Source organism: Neolamprologus multifasciatus, chromosome 17 (assembly GCF_963576455.1).
Source record: "Neolamprologus multifasciatus chromosome 17, fNeoMul1.2, whole genome shotgun sequence".
NCBI classification, from domain to species: Eukaryota; Metazoa; Chordata; class Actinopteri; order Cichliformes; family Cichlidae; genus Neolamprologus; species Neolamprologus multifasciatus.
The window spans coordinates 24,449,127-24,468,442 of record NC_140455.1 but is presented as its reverse complement, the minus strand read 5'-3'; the positions used below and the strand labels follow the sequence as shown (position 1 = coordinate 24,468,442).

The 19,316-nt window shown below is 43.3% G+C and overlaps 1 protein-coding gene and 1 long non-coding RNA gene across 5 annotated transcripts in view; one reads left to right on the top strand and one right to left on the bottom strand.

Annotated features, from left to right (window-relative positions):
* The window catches only part of LOC146499420 (fatty acyl-CoA reductase 1), a 59,017-nt gene that overhangs the window by 14,330 nt on the left and 25,371 nt on the right, over window positions 1-19,316 (bottom strand). For all 4 annotated transcript variants that reach the window (XR_014870282.1, XM_085138381.1, XM_085138382.1 and 1 more), the window contains 2 exons: window positions 5,594-5,769; window positions 376-555 (listed from right to left, as the gene is read on the bottom strand). Coding sequence is in view for 3 of the 4 variants with exons in the window: in XM_085138381.1 (XP_084994507.1) it covers window positions 376-555; window positions 5,594-5,769 (356 nt within the window). In the remaining variant the exon portion in view is untranslated. The remainder of the gene's footprint in view (window positions 1-375; window positions 556-5,593; window positions 5,770-19,316) is intronic.
* Window positions 5,767-18,275, top strand: LOC146499421 (uncharacterized). The gene is made up of 2 exons (XR_014870283.1): window positions 5,767-14,624; window positions 14,815-18,275. It is a non-coding gene; the product is annotated as an uncharacterized LOC146499421 (long non-coding RNA).

The following is a 19,316-nucleotide window of genomic DNA, read 5'->3' as shown; positions in this document are numbered from 1 at the left end:
GAATGCATGTGAATGGATGGGATCTGTGTTGGTATCGTGCCCAGGGTGGTTTAGGCCCAGCTGGATGTGTTGTGAATGACTGCATTGTTTGTTCGTTCCTCGTAATTACTGGGCTTGATTCTGACACACTCGCCAAGTGAGCATCCTTTTCTGGGTGATGCAATAGTTTATCCACTCACTATTTATTGATCTTTTGAACAAACCTTGTTACAATCCCTTATTTGGGAGGCCGAGTCGCGGTCTCTCTCTTGGTTGCAGCTGTTGCACAAATATACAACTTCTCTTTTTCTTTGGGATTAATTTCCACATCACATGGATTAACCCCAAGTGCAAGTATTTCTGTGACACTGGTGAACAAAAACATCATCCACTCACTCAAGGGAGTCTATGAGTTTCTTGGGCTCTACGGGCGGTGGGTAGATGACCTCATCAATGTGCTTGCGATTGCAGTTTGCATAGGCAGTGGAGATGTGAATGAAGGCCTCGAGGTGATGCATCTGCTGGGCCAGGCTGAGAAGCTGCTGTGTGGCGATCACATTGAGCTGCAGGGCGTGTCTGCAGGAGAGGAGAGAGAGATTCATATGGTGTTAAAAAAAAACTGCGCGTCTCTGGGAGTGTGTGTATGTAGATGTGGGAGGAAAGGTCGTGCAAATGAGTCTGTGTGTGGGAGGGAAAAGTTTGTGTGTGCATGCTCAGGTTCAGTGTGTGCAGGGAAAGTCGTTGTGTGTGTGTGTGTGTGTGTTTTTGTGTTTGCTAGACTGCTACTATCTTTGTATTTGCATGTATAAGCGTTTGTTTGCTGACGACTCAGTGTTCCATTCAAATATGAATTTGCAAAGGAGCAGGAATTTGCAAAAAAATTCAAGCCGGAGCGGAGTGACACGGCGGGATAGAGAGGCATGAAATCAAACAGAGGAGAGGGAGAGAGAACAAGACTAAATGAGAAGGAGGGAAAAAATGTATAAGCCTCATCATTTTTGCTCTTTTCATCTTGTAGTACCAGTCATAAAGCCAAGACTGAGCATTACATCATCTACTGTGGCTCTGAATCAATGCAGAGAATGGTCCTGAACAATGCACGCTAGGGCTGTTCGATATAACAATATATATCGGATGACAATATAAAAACGTCTATGTTTCATTTTATGCTATTGTTTGTTTCCTGGTGTCGCAAAATAAACTGTTTATGGCAATATTTTTTCATAATTTGATGGTCACTGTAGTGGCTATATTAATTTCTTAAAGTTCTCTCTTTCTCTTATATTTTCTATAACCACACTACAGATGGACAAGCGACTGTTTTTATGCGTTGTGGTTAGCAACAACGACGGTAACACCATCGCGTGTCCGCTTCTTTATGTTCCACATAAACCTTTCGCAATAAAGCTCAAGATCCTGTTGAGACTTTTCAAAGTAAACTGAATCAGGTGAAAGAGCAGATTATTTACGGATGAGAATTAAAAAAGAGCCGCCAGGTGCTAAAAGATAAACCTTAGACTCAAACGTTAGAACAGGCTTTTCCCCGCAGCACGCCGTGTAATAAATACTCACAAAGAAAACAGCGGCTGTTACAACTTATATCTAAAAATGAGTCGAGTGTTCTAAAAAACACTCGACTCCAGCTACATGACGCGCAGCTGGAAACACTTCCCGCAAGTCGAGCTGCCCAAGATTCACAGAATTTACAGAAAATGTTACATTTTTGTGATTTATATCGTTATCGGGAGGATAGAATTCTTATATTGGGATATGAGATTTTGGTCATATCGCACAGCCCTAATGCACGCTGCTTTACAACTGCAAAATCTGGCAAAGTGATAACCCGTTGCTCCTTCTTTTGTTGACTTTTTTCTCTTCTTAAACACAGAGACTATAACCTTATAAATGACGCAGCAGCATTTCACCTCAAGAGTGCAAAAGCCGAAACATTTTTTTAAAAAAGTGTTTCTCTGAAGACAGAAAAATCCAGAGGACCACAAAATGAGAACAAATGCAGATAGATTAATGAAGTTATTAATTACATGATAGTTTAAGAGATTAAATCCCCCCTCCCAATTTAAGCCATTGATAAAGTAGAAAATAAACATAAGTAGGGCCTAGCTGGCCATTTATTTATACAAGTCTAATAGATACTGGTCTTATAATGATGAGACAAGTGTTGTAATTAGCAATCCTCTGACTCTATACTGTCTGAAGCTGTTACAGCCTCCTCTCTTTCTGCTCTCCCTGCAGGGTTCCCTCCTGCAGGAGGCAGTGAGGCTTGTTAGGAGAATACTGGCTCACCTGTGTAGTCCTCCACATAAGCAGCCAGCCACTCATAACACCAGGGCACATCTCATTCATCACCACTCTTACCCTGACTTCTCACGCCTCATGTTTATCGCTGCCATCATCTTCATTCTGCCAATGAAATCTATAATTGGCGTCCTCACCTGTCTTGCGTCACCTCTATAAAAAGACTGTCCATCTCTGGTAAAAGGAAGCACGTGTATCCGACTCAAACTTATGCAAGAATAATCAAGGTGCTGGCCTTTATGGTTTTAAAAATGTGTTCTTAAAGAGATGACAACAACAAAATCCTAACTGCCAGAAGAAGAAGAAACAAAAACAACTGAACCCACATGTGATTGATAATCCTCCTGTAGGCCACCCACACAACACATTTCACTTTATAAACCTCAGCCCTCAGCTGTGGATGTGCGTCAGCGCTGCAGCAGAACTACAACAACATACAGAGTCCATTTTGCCAAGAGCAAAGACGAGAAATGCTGTGGTCAGTTTCAACAGACACTGCATGATTCTCCAGCTCAGCGTGGGTGTTGATCACGAGGTTGCGGGAGAACCGAGAGGCAGAAAGAGAGAGAGAGAGATAGCCTTTATTTGTCAGTTGCAGGTCTTTTGCCCACAACCGAGATGACAGACCTTGAAAGCTGTGGGCGAACGGTCCAGTGGCACGAATCAGGTGCGGTCAGGCTGTTGGCAGCGGCAGGATGATGAAGACTGCGGTGGCGATCACCCAGTGAGCTTTTGAGTGCTGTGGGGGCATGTCATCGCCCCTCCACCTTCTGGGACCATATGCAGGGCGTCATGCCAGCGGGACTGCAGAGGGACGATGGAGGCACCACTGCGCCCCTTCCTGCTCCTGACTCATCACCCATCTGTCTTTGCAGTTATGACTCAGATGCAAAAACTACAGACCAGTATAGGCACTCATCAGAAACTACCAGCTATTGAGATCTGCTGACTGTGGAGGCCATTTGAGTACAGCGTTCAAGACACTGAAGATGGTCCAATGTGGTCATAAAGCGGTGGACATGGTCAGCGACAATACTCAGGCAGGCTGTGGTGTTTGAAGAGTGAATAACTGGTGCTATGGGTCCAAAGTGCCGGATGATTCATGCTCTCATGTTCTTATCCTAACACCTGAATGTTGCTGCTCAGACGCTTCTTCTATTGTCCCAGTTTTCGTGGGCCAGTGTGAATTGTAGACCCAGTTTCCTGTTCTTAGCTGACAGGAGTGGCACACTGTATGGTCTTCTGCTGCTGTAGCAGCAGGGTTCAATGCGTTTTGTGTTCCGAGATGCTATTCTGCATATTTGGTGGTTATTTGAGTTACTATTTCCTTCCTATCCGCTTGAAGCAGTCTGACCAGTCTCCTCTGTCATCAACAAAGCTTTCACAAAGGTCACTGGATGTTATCTGTTTCAGACAGTTCTCTGTAAGAGTCACGGTCCTTTAGAGAAAAGCTCAAGTTAGCAAACACAAGAAACTCCCAGCTGCTGATTTTTACTCATATGAAGCCACGGAGGTTATAAGACTTCAAAGTAATAATCTTAGAATAAAATCACTTTAAGGGTTTTTGTAGAATTTGTTTATCGGATAATTTTCCTAAATTTCAAGAGTCGTTTAATATCTGCTTAATGCTTAGACTGCCCCAAGTATTATCATTACTACTGTACATTTTATCAGTACTTCTCTGAAGCACAAAACTGTATATTGATAAAGTGACAGATCGATGAATCAATATTAAATCACTAGCAGCTCTAATATTAACACTCAGTGCTGCTTTCTTCTTTAAAAAGGCCACTTCACCCCAAAAATCAAACGTATATTTTCCTCTTATGGCTTTCTTGCAAGTTCATTTAAAAAGGAAGCAAGCTAGCAGCTACCTGACATTGTAGTTCAGCCGAGGGGAGGATACCATGAATGTTTACATCCTGTCACAGCTCATTACGAAGAAGAACCTCTACCCAAGGGTAGAGGGGCACTTGTTTCTGCACAGTTCCTGGTAACCAGGTCATGATTTCTAGAAATTTTAACTCACTGTGCAGAACATTATAGGGTGAAAATCCCTCTTTACTGACAGATTACCTTAGTTTGATCAATCTTATGATGAACAGAAATAAGTTTCAAGTTAAAACCAGCTTTCAATAGATAGCAATGATCCTTTAAGTGTGGATAAAGACTTGCACAGGATGAAGACCAGCTGAGGTGTCGGGCTGAAAAGCCCTGGACTGACTCTCGAGACTTAAGCGGACTCGTCTGATTTATGGCCTCTGCACTGCTTACAAGGCTGCCGGTCACCAGACAAGAATAATGACTCTGAGATGACAAAACGGGGAGGCGTGAGTAAAAAACCCAGTGAAGTCATATGAAGAAATAAAAGAAGAGAGAAGATAAAGGCCACTGAGAGAGAAAGATAGAGACAGGAAAGTCACATCAGGACACAGAGAGACACTAAAGCACTAAGAGATCGATATGAATCTGTGTGCAGCTCAGTGCAGTGCAGCAGTCCTAACTGAGCTGTCAATCAAACTGGCCCGCCTCTGAACACCCATCTTCAGGGAGCTTTTAAAGAGCAGCACTACACCACGTCAGACAAATGATCTACCTCCACTCATCCATGCACACAGAGGCTGCAAACACACTGAAGGGGCGGCCTCGCTCGCTTATCTTGTGTTATCTTATGACAGGAAGTTACAGGTATGACTAGTCGGAGGAGAACATCAGCACATTATCTAAAGGAGCACAACATAACGAGGTCATCACAGTGCTCACATCAGGATTCAACAACTCTACATTCAGCAAAACTTCTCATAGACCAGTAACGAGCGAGACGTCATCACTGGGACGTTGGAGCATACAGGAGCCTCTGAAGACATCACAATCAATCCTGACCGGCTATCTTAATACTGACTCAATACTGACTGAATCGCCTCCTACCGACACTCCGAACATGCCACGGCTCCCTAAGTAAAAGAGGAACCATCTATTTTCTTATAGGTGATTTTACAAACTCGTAGAAACGGTTGATTTCTCCACACCCTCATCCTGCGCCACTTCCTCTTTGCATCACGTCAATGAAACATTACCGTCATGCTCATTGAATTGCACATCCTCTGGAGTGCACCCTCACAACAGCAAGTTCCTGCTACAAGCAACATTTACTCAGCAATAAAGACACCTTGCATAAAGTGGAACAGGATTGTAATGAGGTGTAATAATGAAACAAAGCAGCAGGAGTCTGTGTGTTCATTGTGTTGGAAAATTTAAAAAAAAAAAAAAAAGTGGATGAAATGCACGTGGTCCTCACTTGAGCGGCTCATCGAAGCGGATGGTGGCAGCGCAGTGGAAGACGATGTTGATGCAGGCGGTGAGCTTCTCCACGTCCTCTGGGCTGATGGCCAGGCCCGGCTGTGTCAGCTCGCTGCTGATTGGGATGATCTTCTGGTGGAAATCGGGGTTTTCCTCCCTCACACGGTCGAAAAGCTGCCAGACAAAACAGAAGTCACTAAAGGAAAGACATTTATGTCTTAGCTAATTCATCAGCAGCATTCAAATAATCGAACATTTAAATGCCATATACATTTTTCTTAAACTTGAAGAAGGCTGTGCTTTCTCGTAAGATGTGGACATTGGCATTGAATTGATGCTGTGTACAAAGTGAGCTGTATAAATAAACTTTGCTTATAGCCGTCAGGGAAAGAACTATTACAGTCGACTCAAACACTAAAACACCATGGCAAGGAACGCAAATGTACTTTGCATAATCGCTTCAGGTGAGGAGTTTTTTTCTGATGCAAATGACCTGTACATTTTCATTTCACCAAAGCAGCAATAGTCAACGTGGACAAGATAAGACCGGTCAGACTGGACTGTTTAGAATCGCAACTTAACTCAAATGTGGAAACGGCACATAGAAAGGAAAGCAAACAGACTGAAAAGTAAACTCACCTCATGAGTAGTAATGTTGCATTAGAGTGCATTTGTTTTAACAGGGTGGACCTAGTAACTCTCATTTTGCTGCTCTACCTTATTGAAAGCTACTAAAACGAAAGGAAAGATGCGTCCAATTGAGTTTCAAAGCAGCATTAATTCCAATTATAATCATGACAGTTAATCAATAAATGAGCTCTGTGAATTGACTATAAAGTCTTAATTAAAGGTGGCTTTTTTCACTAATGAATGGCTTCAACTAAAAGAAGATGGGACTAGGTGTTAAGCCAGGTAGGCTACAGATGTGAGAGCAGAGAAGAAAAAAAAGAAAAAAGAAAAAAAAAGGTAGCGTGCCTGCCATCGACCAATGAGATTTATCCATCTGTGCCATGAGTCACACTGTGGAGTGTTTCCTGATAAATGTCTCAAAGTAAACAAGGGTCAGTGAGTCAGCTTGCAAAAGTAATCTCCTCTCTAAAGAAAGGAATTCACTCCCCGTTTTATACAAAAACACTATCAGGGCTGTAAACCTCTGACCTGTATCTGACAGGGCCATTTGTGCCGCTGTTCGCCGCGCTCTACTGTACATTCATGCTGAAACGCAAACCCTACTCGTGTTATTCCACCTGTTTACGCTGCCGTTCGCCAACTTAGTGCCGGAGAAAATATTCCAACATGGAGGCGGGGATTATGTGAAGTCTCGTCTAGATTTACCAGCTCGTGTATCACACGCCGTTCGCTGCCCGACACCCTGCAGAGAGCTGAGCATGTCAAGCCAATGTTTGAGTCAGGAGATGCTTCCCAAAGGCAGCGGAGTCAGATGTCATGCATTTATCTGTGCAGCTCCTACCAGGAAATTTGGCTTTGCCTTGCTGCACAGAGCAGCTGTGTTCAAAAGGCCTTTCACAGACAGATATTAAAGGATGAGAAGGAGCAAAGAAGGGGAGTGAGAGGGGAAGTGAAGGGATTGGCATCAAAATGCGTGCGCTCTGTTATGAAAGTGCCACCCTGTGTGTGTCAGCTTAGAGGACAGTCGACTTAAACAGCTGTTTACAGTCATGCTCTGTATCCTCATCAATCTCCTGCTTTTTAATGGCACCCTACTCGCTCCCAATACTGTACACCATACTGCCCATATTAGGAACGAGCCTGCATGTACAGTATGCACTGTCATAACATCTGAAGAGAAAGGGGTGGGGTTGGGGGGGTGTAAGGGATTTTCTCCATGCTCATGTAGAGCCGTTATTATTATGTAATGAAAAGTAACAGCGTTATCTCCCTCTGCTCGAGGCCAACAGCTGGTAGTAACAGAGGCTGCAGGGAGCAGGAGCAGAGGAAAAGATTCTGTGTGCAGCTTTCTCCAAAAAATATCAGCACTGCAAAAACTGTCCTTTCTGTGCTGCATGATTCAAGGAGCCGCTGATGTCATGGAGGGATCCGAGTTCTACTTTCTCTACGTTGTTGTAGCTCAGCAAGAAAAGTCTATTTTTTTTTTGTTGTTTTACCTTGAACACAAATATAAGAAAATCTGAACTTTCCGCAAGTGCTTGTGCTCTGCTCTACTCGCATGTGATGAGGCTCAAGGGTAGCTGTCATCAGCTAAAAGAGCTCCGTTGGCAAGACAACGTATTCACAGCTCTGACACTTAATGAAGTGTTAAAACTCCAACAAGTGTTTTCACAAATGCCGCCCAAGCACACACAAAATTTGACAGTGCAACTGTGGCTTAATGAGATTTGCAACATTTCGTCAGGCTAAAACCACGTTAGCAACCCAGCAACTGAAAAAGGGTGAGCGATTTCCTCCATCCTCTGACCACAAACGGTGCAGAGCATGACGAACATAACAGTATGTAAGCTGGTATTCTTGATATAACACAGACAGTGCAGAAAAACTAAACTGATGAGGTTACTGCTTGCCAACTTTAAACAACATATAACAAGCTATATAATGATAGTAAAGCTGCCATTTCTCCACATCAGAAGGAGCCAGCTGAAGTGGGAATCTGGGCATCTCACTAGGATGCCTCATTGGACACCTCCTAGGTGAGGGCTTTAAGGAACGTAGGGACCCTGGGGGAAGTTCCAGGATATACAGGAGAGATTATTAATACTGCTAGCTTGGGAACACCTCACTTTCCAGAAGAGTGGACATATTGGATGTTGAATATGGAACTGCCAGGAAGGAGGAAAAGAGGAAGACAACAGAGAAGATTCATGGGGGTAGTGAAAAAATGACATGCAGGGGGCGAGTGTCACAGAGAGGACACTAGGGATAAGATGAGATGGAGGCAGATGATCTACTGAAGAAGAAGGTAAGTATTTCCTGGTTAACAGTTATCGCAGATATCGGTGCATCTCCAATATTTATACTTAAAATACTACTGTTCTTTGAAAACTACGTTTATTTTAAAAGAAAATGAGTGCAGCTTTCATGTGTAACAGTTCCCATCCTTCCCATAGTTTATGATTTGCAGTAGAGCTTCCTGTGATGTTCTGGATGATTTCTTAAGAGACAAGTGCCACTTTGTTGCGACAGCCCCGTTCTGACTTCACCCTACCAACACATGTAACAAAATAAAAATAGGGAAATACAGCATTTACTCAACAGCATACATTTATCAACTTACTGGCAAGGTCCGCCTGCAAAACATAGCTCAGATTTTCTTTGGCAAAACGAGAAACGAGCTGCCAGGAACAAAGAAAGCCTCCTCTACATTTGAACTCGTAGTAGGTGAGCAGGTACACAAGCAGCTCTGAGCAAGAAGCTTCTAGTTTCTCTCCCAGCTGCTCACTTCTCTCTTATCTGGTTGTGTGAAACTGTACTCTCTGCTACACACAGAAATGCAGTCTCCATGCACTACACAATGAGTGTGCATATTTAAAAAGGATTAAATAAATAAATATTACATTTTGTCGTGCACTCTGACTACAGCTCACCAAATCATGGCACGTGCAGATCACTGAAGCACTTGTAACCCAAAGTTAAACTACAGAAAAAGCCAGAACGGAGAAAGAGCATCAGGGTCAAAAGGGTGAAAGAGGGCGTACAATGTGAGCTTCAGAGAGCTCTTTGTTACAGGCGCAGGCAGAGAATGGCATTGTGGGATTGAGGCCCTGCTTTGTAAAAAGCTCTCTGGGCGATAAGTGGCCTGTGCCAGCCTTCCACTGCACGCATTTACCAATGCACCCTTCTCCAACTCACGGGTGTTAGTGAGCAAACCGCCTTGTACAGGAAGACAATAGCCCACCAGTTTGGAGGATGCTGTGAGGGTGGGTGCGGGTGTTGGAGGGTGAAACATCACCACAGCCAAGTGTTTCAGTGCTGCATCCTGAAACAAAGTCATGGCCTTGAACAAGCAGCAGTTTCAGAAGTATAAAGTAACTCCTCTAGTTTAACGCACAGGTCTGAATGTGGTCATTACCTGTACTTCCAGTGCAATCGAGTGTCATTTTGTAGACCCAAAGGGCAATAAATCCTCCATCAAGAGTGCTTCAAGCAGCCACTGTGTGGACTTTCACAGAAACCCAACACTAATGGCACTTTCCTTTCAGCCCACCAACCCGAGATGCCATTTGAACAGCCTCACTTCTCGCTAACAGCCCTTTAACGCCACTCTTCTTGCTTGTTTTTTTGGGTTGTTGTTTTTTTTTTTCTACTGGACCCTTCACACAGACCATTTTCTCAATTCTCCAGGACCAAGAAAGTTCAAAGACAGCTGCACAAAATGAGCAAAAAGACAACACACAAAAGCTGTGAGATTGTTGGCGATGTCTCAGACTGTTATGTTGCCAAAATGTCAGGTAACAATAGGACACAGCACAAAGCAGGGCCAATGATGGGTATGCTTTGCACGCTTCAGGTTCAGCATGACCTCCTGACAGGCTGGTGGCCCGGCAGCAAACCATAAGAGTCATAATGCTTTTAAACAAAGTCCCACCTTTCTTTTTTCCTCTTTGTCTTTCTTATATCAGACCTAGGAGTTTAATTTCTGTAATTTTTCTAAAGCTGGCACCTCAGTTTTGTTTACATGCAGCTCTTCTGCACTTTGAATAAGTGACAGTACTTATAAAAACATCCTGTTTGGTCACCTAGGTGACAATACATCCTGTCACCGCCTTTTGTCTTTGTTCCCCAACACGTTTTCCAGCACAGCTTCCACAACAAATGCATGCAACACCCTGAATGTTTTCAATGCTTCCGTCAGACACAGGGTTGCATAACCTTGCTGGCTTCATCAGTCTTTTCAGCCTCGCAGCATGCAACAGTCCCCCTGTGGATGCATCCTGCTGCTGTCTGATACAAAATAAAAGTTTCATAAGATAATTTTCTTTTTAAAATTAAATTGACTTTTTTAAAGTCAATTTAATTGGTGGCAATTAAGGATCAGAAATGAAGTTTTACTTAATTTCTGATCCTCACAAAAGTGCAAAATAAAGGACGGCTGGCTTAGCCTCAACTTTATATCGGCAAGAAAGTTTGAAATGCCAAAATGCACTGCACAGCTGGTTCTATGGACAACGAATGGGAAGCATAGAGCAGATATGTTGATATTAGCTTGACTGCTTTGAAACCTGCACCTGTAGGTTACTCAGAGGTCATCAGATTAATGGAAAAGATTGTGTGCGTTTGAAAGGAGATAAAGACGGGTACACAGCTACTGCCTAATGTCTCTCCATCTTTAATCAGTAAACAAATTCAGTTTCTTGACCTCGAGCCAAGACTCACATTCTCTTTTAATCTGTTCATTTGTAGCACCTTTCCCCGCCGACTACCTGAGACGACCATACCGGGTAGTTTATATTAGCCGGGGAAGCTCTACCACAACGTGTTAGAAAGAAGCAATTAATGTATCTGTACCTCCAGTGCCGACCTCCATTTCCTGGCATGCACTGACTAAATTAGTCAAATAATAGGATACTCGCACAAACCAAATCTCTTCCTGGGCTGTCAACAAGGAGCTTTAGCACAAAAGTTTCTAGATAGGGTGAAGAATGCTGAATAACCATCATTATATTTCCAGATACCAGTGAGGTTCCCTCTCTCCCGTCTGCCTCAGTGACAACACCCGCGGTAAGGATGAAGCGCTGAGCCTGGGGAGAAATCAGAAATGCAAGGACTCTCGTCGGAAGCTGTGAAGGAGGAAAGATGTGTCTAACCCTCCTGAAACTGTCAGCATATTAAGGGAAAAAATGGGTTCATTTCCAATCCTCTCCCGTGATATAAAACATACATTTTACCATCCTGTGTCACAACACATTTCAGCACTCTCCTCCTCACAGTTAAAAAAAAACCAGCAAAAAAAACAAACAAACAAGATACCCAAAAAATAGTTGATGAAAATAGGTGGAAAAAGGTAAATGCAGGAGTGAGAGTTCTGGTTTACCTGGCAGCAAATGCCGCCTTTACATGGCTTTATATTTCACGACTTGCTTAAGAGAGACAATACCCACTCTTTCTATTCAGCCATCTCATCCAAGAGCTTGGGGGGGAGGACTGATCACGATTTGTGGGGAACAGCTCACTAAAGCAAAGTAATGAAAATGGAGGGTTTTCTCATGCCTGTGCTTTCGTCGTACACGACTCAACTGAAGCGATCAATACGAGGGCAGTAATCAAGTCTGCGGTGACAGCAAATGCAAAGTTTCTGGGCTTGGCGTTCGGGAGGCCGCTGGCTTCCAGTCTTTAAGACAATGACCTCCTGCTGAGCGAAGGAGAATTTTATTACCCTCCAAAAGCAAAAGGAGAGACATAAGCAAGATTGTGTGCGCTGCTTGCTTTTCTGCCCTTATTAAATGCTTCAGATAATTAGCTGTGCTCTCTTACCATTTATAAATGCCAAGTTCACTTGATAATTAATTCCAGCACTCCCCCCCAGTTTTCCCCCAAGTCAGCGTTAACTCTTTGTGCTTGCCACAGGAAAGCCCATCATTGTTTGAGTACCGGATTTACAGCAGTCCGGTGCCACCAATCTACAAGGCCTCTCCGGACCTTTTAGAGTTTTGCTCAGACAGTAAAAGGTCAGAGTGACATTAGCTCAAAACAAATCTCATTGCATTCACAGCCATTTGCACTCTGCTTTTATGCAGAAAGAATGTGATCATTAACCACATGTGATGCACTGGATTAGACAAATGATGTCTGATTTGAGTCAATAGTCATAGTAATGATTTATTTGGTGCACCTGCTCAGCGACTCATTAATGCAAATATCTAATCAGCCAATCATACGGCAGAAACTCAGTGCATTTAGGCATGCAGACACGGTCAAGTCGACCTGCTGAAGCATCAGAATGGGAAACAAAGGAGAACAGATCACCACAGTGATAAATAACCCAAGCACCACTCCCATCAGCTTGCTTTACCCACTACCTGGGGACCACTGGGCATCACCATCATGCCAAAGCTCAAATCCTGAACATTACCATTAGTTCACGGTTCTCAAATGGCCTCGACAGCCAGCAGATCTCAATCCTGTAGATCAGCAGTCCCCAACCCCCGGGCCTCGGACCGGTGCCGGTCCGTGAGTCATTTGGTACCGGGCCGCGAGAGTAGAGGCTCAGGTGTGAAATGTATGGTTTTCAGGATTTTTAGCAGTTTTCAGTGTTATTTTGTTATCGTTTTTATCATTAACTCGGTTTTCCTGGGTCTTTTCACGTGTGTTATGAATAAATCTTCTTTTTTTCGGTACAGGTACTAGTTTTATTTTGTTGTATTTATCCGCCACACCTTAAAGGCCGGTCCGTGAAAATATTGTCGGGCAAAAACCAGTCCGTGGCGCAAAAAAGGTTGGAGACCGCTGCTGTAGATCACCTTTGGGATGTGATGGTGCAATGGGAGACCACAAATCGAACACAAATCTGCTGCAGCTGTGTGATGCTATCATGTCAACATGGACCAGAATCTGAGGAAGACTTCCAGCACCTTGTTGAATCTGTGACATGACTATGAAAAGGCAGTTCTGAAAGAAAAGTGGGCCGAATCTCTTACAAACAATAAAGTGACGTTAAATATTTCGTTTGAAGACATTCTTTTTGAAGAATGTGGATCGCCAACAACTGTGTATTATTATTTCCGAGGACAAAACCGCTGCAGGGTGTGACCCTCTCTGCCCCTTTAATGACAGAAAACAGGATTGCATTCATCTCGACCCGACCAAATCTGAAACCATGTGTTTTCGTTCTTTAGTTAAGCCCCATTTGTTGACTTCACTTGCCTCCAGCTGTTCATACAATATTAAAACGTGTTGATTCATGATTTGATTCTTTAAATACTACAGGGTTATTTTTCTTTCAAGGATGAGATACAGAACCTAAAACACATTCTCAGACTAGGGCTGTTTGATATAACGATATATATCGGATGACGATATAAAAACGTCTATCGTTTCATTTTACGCTATCGTTTGTTTCGTGGTGTCGCAAAATAAACTGTTCACGGCAATATTTTTTCACCATTTTGATGGTCACTGTAGTGGCTATATTAATTTCTTAAAGTTCTCTCTTTCTCTTATATTTATTATAAGCACACTACGGACGGACAAGCGCCTGCTTTTATGAGTTGTCCTTAGCAACAATGACGATAAAACCATCGCGTGTCCGCTTGTTTATTTTCCACATAAACATATCAGAATAAAGCTCAAGATCCTGTTGAGACTTGAGACAAAATAAACGGAATCACGTGAAAGAATATGTAGAGTGTTTACGGATGAGAAGCAAAAAAGAGCCGTCAGGTGCTAAAAAATAAACCTTCGACTCAAACATTAGAACAGGCTTTTCCCCGCAGCACGCCGTGTAATAAATACTCACAAAGAAAACGGCGGCTGTTACAACTTATGTCTAAAAATGTATCGTTTCATGCATCGGTTAAAACACTCGACTCCAGGTACACGACGCCCAGCTGGAAACACCTCATGCAAGTCGAGCTGCCCGAGATTCATAGAATTTACAGAAAATTTAACATTTTTGTGATTTATATCGTTATCAGACGATAGATGTCTTAAATCGGGATATGAGATTTTGGTCATATCGCACAGCCCTATCTCAGACAGACATAAAAGTTGGCTAACAGACACAGATACCAGCTGTATAACAGCCTAAAAAAATACCTGAATTTGATTCATCAAAACTGAAGCACAAACTTACTGGATGTTTTGCATCAAACACACGATGTTTGCATAAAAATACTCCAAAAGACATCAACACTACAAACAGAGACTTGAAGTATGGTTCAGCCGGTGTTGGGACACCTGAGAGAATACACCCACTAAATTTAAGCCTTAAGCCAACAATCAGCTGACATAGGAACAGGAAACTGAAGACGTCTGGAAGCAGCCACATGTGGCACCTCCAGGGACTGCAGTTTTCACCACTTTCAGCTTCACAGAAACATGGCGTTTCAGGTAGTCAGGTAGTCTCCCTCCACATACATCTGTGGAACACTGAGCAGGGCTGAAACAATCTCCGGAAGAACACCCCCTCTTCCCAAACGGCTTCACCAGCAACCTTTATTATGCTGGTCTGTTTCATAAACCTGACTTAATTTGTGGCCTAACTACATGCAATCCTTTTCATTCTCTCTCGAGGGAGGAGTGTTAGAGCTTTAGGTCACCTCATTTTGTTTGCCTAATTCATGCTATTGCACGACAAACAACCACAGAGGAACAAATGGCATGCTGAAGGCCAGACTAGCTGCCATATCATGTGCTCTAAATAGTCATCTCTTTTCAGGAGTCAGAGCAGCAAATGCCAAGTCACTGCACGCACCTTCATCCTTAGATTGCTGTTTAAACATACACACCTCAACACACCTTAAACACACTGCAATGCACACTGGCACACATTAAGTGAAGGATTTAGCTAATAAGCACTAAATCAGGAATTAACATTGGGAAACAGGATAAGAACAGGCTGACGTTTCCCCGGGGAGCGATAGATAGATGCTTCAGGTCTGCTGGCAGCTGGCACGAATTTCATGCCCAGCTCCACAAGTGAAGCCCAGAGTTGCCTGTCAGGGACAGCAGCAATCAATGAAACTTGAATATTTATACTGCTGGAAAGATCACCTGGCTGCGGATGCAAACAAGAGGAAATCAATACAACAATGCAGTTATATTAGATCAGAGTGTAATAATGGGTAAACGACTGAAAACCACAGAGAAGGGAGAGGACCCCATCCATAATCATAAGGACAAATCAGGGCTGTTTTCACATTGACATTTAATTTGTAAAAAACTAAATAGTGTCACACCTTTGTTACTTGTGTTTCACAGAGCTCAGTACTTTGGCATCACAGACAATGATAATCTTTATGCTGGTATCTATAATGGATCATATCCGTAAGCACGTGTTAATACTCGAATACTTTTTTCGCTCCACGCAAACTCGGGTGTGACCATTTCCATGACGTGTCTTAAGCGGAGGTATTTCAGGCATGTTATCATACATCAAGCAGTGATGCGCTACATTCATACTAATAGCTCTCTTTATGTTCAAGTCTGGGCAGCTCCACAATGACGCAAGTCAGCCTGCAGTAATTGCAACATCTCTAAACATTCCGACTGTTTCCTGAAGTGCCTCCAGATGAACCTAATGCAGGCAGAACGTTTATGATCATTTAGAGCCATCTGTGCTCCAGCTGCCACACTGATCAGTGAACAGCCTCTCCAGCAGGACTACAGAGCCCCCGCCCCCGCCCCCGTTACAGGATCCTGCCTTGTCGGCTAAATTCCAGAAGACCCCAGTTCCTACCGCATGCATTCCACTTTCCACCTCTTCAGCTGACAGCCCAGCACATCCTTCACAGTTACAGAGCTGGTTCTGCAGTGTGCTGTAAAGCCTCAAACACTATGACTAGGCTTCGACAGCCTGCTAGTGGGTGGGAAAAGCATGCCACAGAGCAGGAGAGAGGCTTTTTTGTACCCAAAGGCCTACTTATCAAGTGCCTGACATGCCATTCGGCACCCGGTACCGCAGAAAGAGCTGCAGTCATCCAAATGTTTTCAGTGAATCAAAGAAGCCTCAGCGCAGACAGAAACAGAGAGAGACAGAGCTTAAATGTCAGAGTCGGAGCAGCGGAGAAGCACAGAAACAATGAGATTCCTATCGGTTTGTCCTTTTCCTGCTCGGGGCAGCTCATCTGATTGCATCCTTTGAAAAACACAATGGGACAGATCTCTTGGCTGTTACCTAGCAACAGGTGGTAAGAAAAGATACTGGCCTGGTTTGAAGGAGGAGAAGAGAGGCTACTTGAGAGACGAAGCGGTTCGCCTTCATGAATTATCCCGATTCTGAACAGAATAATACTGACCCGAGGACTTGCATGAATACCAATTAGTAGTTGAAGCTTGGTCATGGAAACTTAATGACATCACTTCTGAATGCAGACTGAGCATGAGCGAGCCTGCGGTTGGCAGAGCATCAAGCAGTGACCTGATAGCAGACACTAATAGACTGATGCCAAAACCAATGAAAAACCTGATGGCAGGGGAAATACTGCAAACACAAGTGGGAGATGTGTTAAAAATAATAATAATAAAAAATATGATTGTACACAAACAATTTACAACATTATATTTCCTTTTATTGATTTTTTTATTTTATTTGCCTGCATGGTGCTGCTGTGTGACACAGATATCTGCTGGTGTGGCTTTGTGGGGTTTCCCAGTGACTCCTCCAGGACTTGTTCTTCATACAAGGCTTCACTAATCCAGTTTAATGAATCCTCATTAGGCTGAAATTGTCTTGGAAACTCGCATTCAGCTAATTTGGCAGCAGTAAAGAATCAAACTGGCACATTATGATGACTGACAGATTTCATTAAAGAAAAAAAAAACATGTATACAAAAGGTGGATGACTGGACAGCTTCCCAAAACACAGATGTGGGGAGAAAAAAAAAGCCAAAGTCTAAATTAGATACATTTCCTTAAAGATGGCAGGCAATGATTGATAACCATAATTGGTAACTGACTGAGTCAGACTGTTCCCAACTGCTGAAGCGACTTCTTCTGCAGTAAACTGGAGTAAATGACCTTTAGGGGTCTGAGCAAACCCACAGTAACTAACCAGAAGCAGTGTATATATGTCAGATGAAGTGTGATTGGTTTGTGAAGCCTCGAGCTGAATGTTTCTGCTGTTGCCATCTTGCCAACGAGAGAGGCATGGATCTGCGACTGCAAAACAATTAACAACGCACGTCCTAATAATCCTCCCCAGAGAAACTTGGAATAAGCAAAATGTACAAAATGGATTTCATTTTTTCTTTAATATGACCCGAAGAGAGCAAGAGAGCCAGGACCACGGGTCATTTTCCGACAGACTTCAGTAAGACCACAGATACCGCCCCCGATGGGCTCTAAGAACAATGGCCTTACTTTTCAAACCCAGAAGCTGTCTGATGCCATCTCAAACGATTTTACTTTCACAGAGGCCAAATTTAGAAAGCTTGAGTTAGTTTAATGTAGTGGCTTCAAAACAATAGCTAAGACACGTGCAACCCTAAAAATGGACTTCTCTGTCAGTCAGTGCTTAGCGCTCCTACAGTTTCCCCATTGTTTGAGTTGAGTACCCCGGCTTTTATTACACAAACACCGTGTTATTTACTTTGTTTTATTGGATTTATTTAGTGCATAATCATTGTTCATTTAGTAACTTGTATGTATAGTGTATAACTTAAAAGTGCTCTTTAATCCAAAACCCTTAGACTTCTTACAGGTTTAGGCTTTCTAGACTTGCAGCATTAAATCAAGTTAACATAACCCTAAGTATACAAATTATGCAGCCCTGTTGCCGAAGCGTCGACAAATAAACCGTTTGATCGTCAACGATTACTTTTCTCCCCTGAAAGCCACAGCAGAGGAGGGCCGTGCATGTGAAACTCCTCTCCTTGTCGCCCACTCTCGCCATTTCTGCTGAGCCTAAATTACAGGGTGTTATAACTGGCACTTTTACAGCGCTGTTGTGTCAGAGTAAACTAATTACATGGTGAGAGGCATTCTCTGAAGCGGAGGCATCGCAGTCACCTTGACAAGAGGAGGGAGAAATAAAAGCAAAAAAACATAATAACCCCCCCCCCAAATAAGAGTTGTGCTACGTTAAGGTACGCATTCTCAAACTGCTGCTCCGCTGCCATCACAGCAGCTGTGAGAATAATGAATGCAGCAGCAAGGTTCAATGAGAGCAGTATAAATAGATGCTATCACAGGAAGGAGGAGTGATACAGAGGAGGTTTTCTTAGGTGTACTGACAGTTTGAGGCTGATGGTACACAGAGAGCAGAGGCCGGAGCACGCATCGAATGCGAGCGAGCACATCGACGCACAGCCAGCGTCAATCCTTTGGTCCTCATTAAGTCGAAAACAGTTTGGAGGTTTTTGTTGAGTCATGCTTTGCTGCTGATACAGCTGACGCCACATATTTGGAGCTCATCCTCACCTCTCTCCTCCTTTCTTCCCTCTGCTGTTGTCTCCTTCACCCATTTCCTCTCAACCCACAGCTTTTCTCTCTGATCTTTTTGTCCTTAGGACATCCTTTGCCCCAAAGCCTCCCGACTTTATTAAACATCCAGTGCACTCATATTCTCCTACTTCTCAAAGCACACCAGACACACAGGGGTGAATAATGAAGTGGACCCCCCCCACCCTTTTTCTGTCAGTGATAATGGACAGAATCCAATCTGGCATTAGCCACTCCTGTAACCAATCACGTCTTACAGGGCTTCCACGCCAGTTGGTATTTTTTGGAAAATGCACGAAAGACATTTGGCATGGTCGTATAGTTTGTTTGACCTTTTTTCTTATATTTCTGGCTGTTTAATAAAGAAAATGCATTTCATATTTGAGTAAACAACTCATGTGCTGTTCCTTTAGAGCAGTGGTTCCCAAACTTTTTTTGCTGGGCCCCCCTTGTTTTACAAGAAAAATGTTCGCGCCCCCCCTCGCACGCACGCACGAACACATCCTCCAACCACACAGACCCATATTTTGCTCCATTGCGTTTATTTTACACCTCAAACATTTAGTAAACAATTAAGCAAATACAAGTAATCTGCAATAAATTACAGGTAGTAAGAAAATAAACTACTAACTCTTTTACGCTACGTCCA